Source organism: Crocodylus porosus, unplaced genomic scaffold (assembly GCF_001723895.1).
Source record: "Crocodylus porosus isolate Cpor-Errol unplaced genomic scaffold, CroPor_comp1, whole genome shotgun sequence".
Classification (NCBI taxonomy): Eukaryota; Metazoa; Chordata; order Crocodylia; family Crocodylidae; genus Crocodylus; species Crocodylus porosus.
Window position 1 is genome coordinate 10,801,193 of NW_017728936.1, and position 7,086 is coordinate 10,808,278.

At 46.9% G+C, this 7,086-nt stretch overlaps 1 protein-coding gene across 1 annotated transcript in view; it reads left to right on the plus strand.

Annotated features, from left to right (window-relative positions):
• SIK2 (salt inducible kinase 2) overlaps positions 1 to 4,122 on the plus strand; it is a gene marked incomplete at its 5' end in the record, with an annotated part of 89,884 nt that extends 85,762 nt beyond the window's left edge. The window contains 2 exons of the mRNA XM_019546913.1: positions 296 to 387; positions 2,378 to 4,122. Of these exons, the coding sequence (XP_019402458.1) occupies positions 296 to 387; positions 2,378 to 2,948 (663 nt within the window). The remainder of the gene's footprint in view (positions 1 to 295; positions 388 to 2,377) is intronic.
• Between the last annotated feature and the right edge of the window lie 2,964 nt (positions 4,123 to 7,086).

Here is a 7,086-nt window from a genome sequence, read left to right on the forward strand (position 1 = left end):
GTTCCTGCCATGGATTTAAATTGTAGCACAGATTACTTAACTTGAGAGCTGTTCAGTTACAGGCATGTGGTGCTACTACTAGATGACCCTTATTTCTGATCAGCACCCAGGTTTTCAGCCACTGCTTAGTATCTTCAGTTGCAATGTCAAGATTGGTGCAATCTCTTTGAGAATGTGAGCCCAGAATTCATACACTGATACAGACTCAGTTTGGTCTCCTCCTGGATTCAAGGGCATTCAAGAACCAATGCACTTAGTATCACCCCTCCAGTAATAATCCTTGGTGCCCTTACAGAAATCCAGCCTGCTCTCCAAAGCCCAAAACACTTGCCAGCTGTACTGCAAAGAACTCCCCCGAAGCTTGGAACAGCAGTTACAGGAACATAGGTGAGGATATGGACCATGGATTTTGCATGCAGCGTACACCCAGGAGTAACGGGGGACACTCACAGGGGAATCCCAAGGCCTTCAGGAACACAGTTCCTGACAGAAGGGCAAGTTTGGCCATGCATTAGGAACCTCTTTGTTCATAGGCAATGGGGGTACGTGGGCAAGCATTAAACAGATTAGCCACAATGGTATTTCTGTAATGCACAGGCCCACAAGACTGATTCAGCAAAAAAAAAAGATGAGGACTAAGAAAAAAAGTGTTAGGGGGAGAAGGTGTGTTTGGCTTTGACTGGAGAAGAGAGGCACTACTCAAGGGCTACCCAAATACCTGCGTTGCCACACCCCTGTTTTTAACTCGAGTCGCAGATCTTCATCTGTTATTTACAGCAACTTGCAACATGGTTGAAGTCTGTCTCAGCCCTCAGGATTCCTGGTGTCCCTTGATTATTGTCCGTGACAAGATAGTTTTACTGCAGAGAAAAGACAAAGAATTCCCATAAGTTGTCATGCTGTTGCAGTCATTATAGAAGGACACTGTCCTCCTGCCTGTTACAATACTGCAACCCTTGGCTCTTCATTACAAATCTCAAAAAGCTTTTCTTTCAGTTATTTTTGTTGGTTACCATCAGTTTTCTCTGTATGGTTTAAGTTTGCCAAACCAAAGAGCACTTGCACCAAGCAGATACTTGAATAAAAACTATACATGCAATAATGGAAGCATAGCATCATAGCAGTGTAGCTTTGACTGCTGCGTGAAAGGAGCACCACGTGAGAGAAGAGCATTAAACCCAGGAGTTTAATGTGACTGTTAAAATCAGAATCGACTCAGGGACTTGGATAGGTGGAAGGTATTAAAACTGTACTTGCTCTTTTCAAGTGAAGCGATCTGGAGGTCCCTGCCATGGCAGGAGTGGCCATCCATGCCTTGTAGTTGGGGAAGAACATGGACCTCTGCTTGGATGCTAGAGAGAAGTGCTCCCAGCCCATCATTAGTTTCCAGAATAGTTAAACCACAGCCCCATGCAGGTGTCCTCTTTCCTTGATGGGGTGGGGCCTAGTCGGGAACAGACTTCCTCTTCCAGGACACACTAGGAACCACGTGGCTTGGTTTGAGATCTCCTTGTTTTTGGCATCTTGGGAGTCTGCCAAACATAGGTGCAAAATAAGACTCACAGGCCACGCATATACAGTAAACTTACCATCCCTGGTAGTGCAGCAACCTGCACGTGGGACTTGAGACAGACTAATTAGTACTGCTGAGTGATAGTGCCAATTAGTCGACACTAGGCTAATTAGCCCACCTGCACAGAGGTGGCTACACTGCTTCCAGCATAGGAGGCAGCCTGCTGAGAGCAGTTTGGTGTGTTCGAGGCCACTACTGCTGGAATGGTAAGTTTACCTCCGGTGTAGCCGCGCTGTGCTGTAAATCCTTCCTGCAGCAGGATGCGAAGAGCACAGAAGCGTCATTAAAATCCATAGGGAAGATGCAGTTCACTAAACAGATCACAGGGTAACTGCACTAATTCACACTAGCAACTGCAGAGACTGAACTTCAGTTCCTGAGAACTGCTGTTCAGCGAGTAGCACACAATTAAAAAACAGATATATAGTACCCCACAATGCACTGGGTTCATTTATTGGACCAGCACAGTGTAATTTTAACAGAGTAGGGGGAAATTGTATACCTTGCAGAAGGCTAAAAAAAAAAAAAAAACCTCACTGCTGCCTGCGGCTCTCCTCACCTTTGCTGAAGAGAGAAAAGCCTCCTGTGCATGCTGATTAGCAATGTGCAATTAGCCAAGCTAATTGTAAATGAGAGCAACCTGGCATTTAGGGGGCTGGGGGGCAGGGATTTGCTTTGTCAAAGGTTATGGAACCACTGGGGAGACTCAGGGTGTTGGGGTGACTGGCGGGCGGTGGGTCGGTCACTGAGGGTATTGTCATCTGAAAGGCTGAAAAGTAGTGACTCTTCATGTCCTTGGTTCAGGCTGCATCAGAAACGACTCTTCCTCCAGAAGCAGTCCCAGCTACAGGCGTATTTCAACCAGATGCAAATAGCAGAGAGCTCCTACCCAAGGTCAAGTCAGCTGCCCCTTCCGTGCCAGGAGGAGCAGCAGCAACCACCACAGTTCGGCCTCCAGCAGCCCCTGAGCCCCGTAATGGAGCCTTCCTCAGAACAAATGCAATACGACCCTTTCCTTAGCCAATACCAGAAACTACAGCTGGAGCAGTTGCCACCATCGCCAATGCCCAGCTCTCCACGGCTGCAGTCACCAATTCAAGTGCAGCAGCCGCAGTCCTTACAATATCCTTATCAGACTTGCGAATTGCCAGGCGTCACCTCTTCTGAGCCAGACTACTCAAACCAGTGCCAGTATTCCATGGACCCAGCGCAGCAGAGCAGTGTAGCATTGCCCGACACCCAGAGGAGCTCAGCGTCTCACGAGTCGCAGTCCAGCTACGAAGCGTTAGCCCTCTCGGAGCTGCCCGGACTCTTTGATTGTGAAATGATGGAGACCGTTGACCCTCAACACAGTGGCTACGTCTTGGTGAATTAGTTATCCTGCAGTTCGCTTGAGAATGGAAAGTGGGAGAAGCAAAGGGAAAAGCATGTGAATTTTCGTTTTTGTTCCAACCCCAAAAATTCATGGCTTATTTTCCAACCTTTGACCTAGTGGAGGATCTATAAAACCACCTGCTTGCTACAAGCAGGGGATGGCTAAGGGCATGTAGTCAGTGCCCCATCGCAGAAACCTTGTGGCAGAGGCTGGAGACAGAGGGTGCGACTTGGTCAGACCAAGAACCGGTTTGCAGATAAGGTGACAAAATGCATCTTTAGGAAGGAGGAAAACGGGCCCTTCCAAAAAAATTGGACACTCTGCTAGCATCCATCCACTACCAGAACAAACCTGGTAAAAAATCCTGTAAAAGTAAGGCGAATGAATGCATATTGCATTGTACTTCTTGGCAATAAAAGCAATATTTTTCATTAAAACACAGCAAAGACTTCGGTATCTTGACGGCAACTCAAGAGCTCTTGAAATGTGTGCGTGGCGGACTTCAAGGAAAGTTGCACTTTGGCTTTGGATTGCTGGTTGTAAGCTACTGATCTTGAACTAGTCTTTAGCAAGTCTCAGAAAACACCAGGCATCTCCAACAGTCTCCACATCCTCCTGCTAGCAAATAATTTTTTTTCCCAAACTTGCCAAGAAACTCCTAATTGCCCATCATGGGAAGTTTCCAGATCTTTAACAAACAAAATGTACACACACACACTGACCTAGTGAAAAGATACCTGGATCTGACTTGAAGCTCTGCGGTGTTTTGAGAGACCTCCTGATGAGGTGCAGGAACTGCCACAATGTGGAAAGAGGAAGAAGGTACCAAGAAAAGAACCAGAACTTCAGCAAATGACAAAAGTCAGCCAGGGCAGCATTAAAAACCAGCCCTTTTTGCAGACAACCTCTTGTGGAGACCTCGGTCTTGGAGTAGCTCTGGTCACGAGAAAGGAGACATCTGTCCTTTGTTGCTTTTTAAAAATAACTGTGTTTTGAATTTACAGTATACGTTGCTGGTGGTTTATTAAGCTTTGTATATTTGGACAAGTATTTAGGGTTTTAGAACTTAAGGACAAACCAACGAGCATAAAAAGAAAAAAAAACCCATGTGAAGTGATAGTGCTGTGCCTTTTTGGGTTCTTTATCAGACTATATGCTTTTTTTTCTGAAGAAAGTAGACAATACCCCATTTATATCCATGCTACAGCCAAAGTCCCTTCAAAGCATGAGTTCCACCATGTGGGACAGTGTTTAACTTCATGTTTTGATTGCTCATATGTACATATATGAAACGTTAAAAATATTACAGCAATATTTAGTGTCGAGAACTCTTGGTGTACTAACCATTTCAACAGATACTCAAGCCGAGCAAGTGCAAGTCTCCAAACCTGCGCAGCTCACAACGCGCCAGATGCCAGGCGGGCACGTTTGAAATCCAGAGAAAGCCTACAGCCAATCCTGTAACTTGGGATTTATTACTGAAGTGTTGAAAATACCATGGGACGCTATCGGAGGAGAATCAGACATCTCTGCCTGATTGGCCACCCTTGGGGTGGGTCAGTCACTGAGGGTATTGTCACCTGAAAGGCTGAAAAGTAGTGACTCTTGATGTCCTTGGTTCAGGCTGCATCAGAAACGACTCTTCCTCCAGAAGCAGTCCCAGCTACAGGCATATTTCAACCAGATGCAAATAGCAGAGAGCTGCCAACCCTAGATTGAAGCCCTTTTCTGAGCAGATGAACACATTAAGCACAACACAGGTTCACTAAAGCACAAAGAACAGTGGCGAATCTGCACTGACCCTGCTGATGGGGAATACCGCCCCGTAGCTGGAAACTTTCCCCTTTGTGTTAGGTTCCACGAGCTCAGCTCCACTTCTACCCGTCACCGCACAGATTTCAACACTGCCTCTGACTTTGCTCTGAAACCAAAGTCTTGTTGCAAGTTCCCACATTCAGACCTTGGACTTTGGGGGTGGGTTGATCGCTTCAACGTGTGTCATGGAGAGACCCTACTGTTTGCTCATCACACACCAAAGCATTGACTTGAGTTGCTGCTGAAGGGAAAGAATTCCTGCTAGGCTGAGATGGGCCCGGGATGGTTAGAAGTAGAAATATCCAATAAAGCCTTCAAGTCAGCATAGGTGAGGCTGCAGAAAAGCTGCCTTTCCCGTCACTGGAGATGTGAACAATCAGCCAGCACACAGAGCAATAACGCAGTACTTTACATACACAGTCAAGGGTAAGTATCCAGTGACTGCATGACCCTCAGCTTTGAAAGGAAAAGGGCCAACACAGCTGGCAGCAGTTGCCTCATCCTAGTAGGCTAAAATTTAACTGGCACTTCCTCCGGATACAGCCCATCATGTAGTATTAGTCACTCATCCACTTGTGCCACGATCAGATTTGTTCAGCCAGGACTTGGGAGTCACCTCTGATACCCCAGCACTTTGAGAGACAATACTGGTGGGAAATTTGAGCCCCTGGGTGATCACGTGAAGCACAGGTACCTCACCAGGTGAGCATGTCCACTGCCCCTTCGTGCAGAGGGAGAGGGCCGAGGGGACCGCCAGCAGTCCAGGTCCGCCAGTTGGCCTGAAGGATTCAAGGGACTTGACATAGTGTGCATAAGCGCCTTTTGCCTGGCCCCTGCCCTCAGCCTGAACGAGCTGGCTGTGAAAGCACCGAACAGCTGAAGAGACTTCACGTGCCCAAAGAAGAGCCCCTAGGGAAGCCTGCACTCTGCTAGCCCCTTGTGAACTGGCAGCCACGCAGCAGAGGGCCAGAAACCAAGCACCTCACCGCAGCAAGCTACCATGCAAAGGAAAGCTGGTAGCAACCAAGGGCCTCCTAATTAAACCTTAGCTCAGCCTCTGGAAATGCCAGCCCAGGGAGGCACAGAGCAAGCTGTGGGGAGGGCACGTGGGACATCTCTAGAGTCTCTGCTGCTGGGGGAGTGAGGTTACCAAATAGCTTGGCTCTTTCCATGACACAGCTACAGCCCAGACAAGCCACACGTACAGCAGGCTGAGGTGGATTGGGCATCAGGGGCACAGATCAAGCCATGCCAGTTATCCCTTTCCCAGAGAGTCCCAATGCAGGTATTTGGGGAGCTCAAATTGGCAAATGCAATGACTAAGTAGTAGCTTAGGTGACTCTCCCTCAGCCAACAACCTCCTTACCGTTTCCTTTCGTTTCCTTCAAGCCAGTTACAGCACGAGACTTCTAATACCACACTAGAGTATCCATTGGGCACTATTCTTTGTATTCACGCTGCTTTGAAATGACTCTTTTGTTCAAGTCTGTTGTGTCTAACATTAGAGGATTGTGTATACTACTGTATAGTAATTATTAGCTTTATTATCTTGTATTACAGGCGCCTTTGAAGAGACTTTGGTGAGATGTATATGGGGTAAAAATTTCATATGGAGAAAAGTGCAATATGTGTGTGTGGTACGTTCTTTAATGTATTTTTTTAAAGAGGTAGAGGGTTTAGTCTTTGCTTTGGGATAAATGCACTAGTTTTGTGAGCTCCAGTTTGACAAGTTCATCTGTAGTATTTACATGCAACTGGTATGCTGGACTCTGTAAAGCAATTACAGTGTATTACTACGAAATAAAGAAGATGTACATTTCATTTTTAAATCGCCAAGCTGCAGTGGCCTCAACCGTTGTTCTGTGCTACAAGCACAGCCGCATTACCGTGAAGTTACTGGAAATGGCTGGTAGAGCCGAGAGACACCAAGCTACAAATCATGAAAAAATAAACATGTTCCTATTGCCAGGGTTCAGAAACAGGCTGTCGGAGCCCGGGAGGAGGCAGAACAGCTCAGTGTCATTCCAACTCACTGCCCCTGGAAGCAAACGTATTAATTACTTCACGACAGAGCTCTGGGTCTGTGCCGCCTGCCATGCAGGGAGCGTGGCCTCCTCCCTCTTGCCTCTGCAATATGGATGTAACGCTCACTTGGGACATCTGGATTGCTGACCTATTGCACAGATAGTTTGAATAAGGAAAGTAATTGAAAACCAAGTCAACATAATGCAGAAGACTAAACACATGGATAAGCCGTAAGTTACTTAGGAAACACTGCCCAGTAAATCCAAATTACTCAGAAGTGGTTTAGTGTGGGTTACTT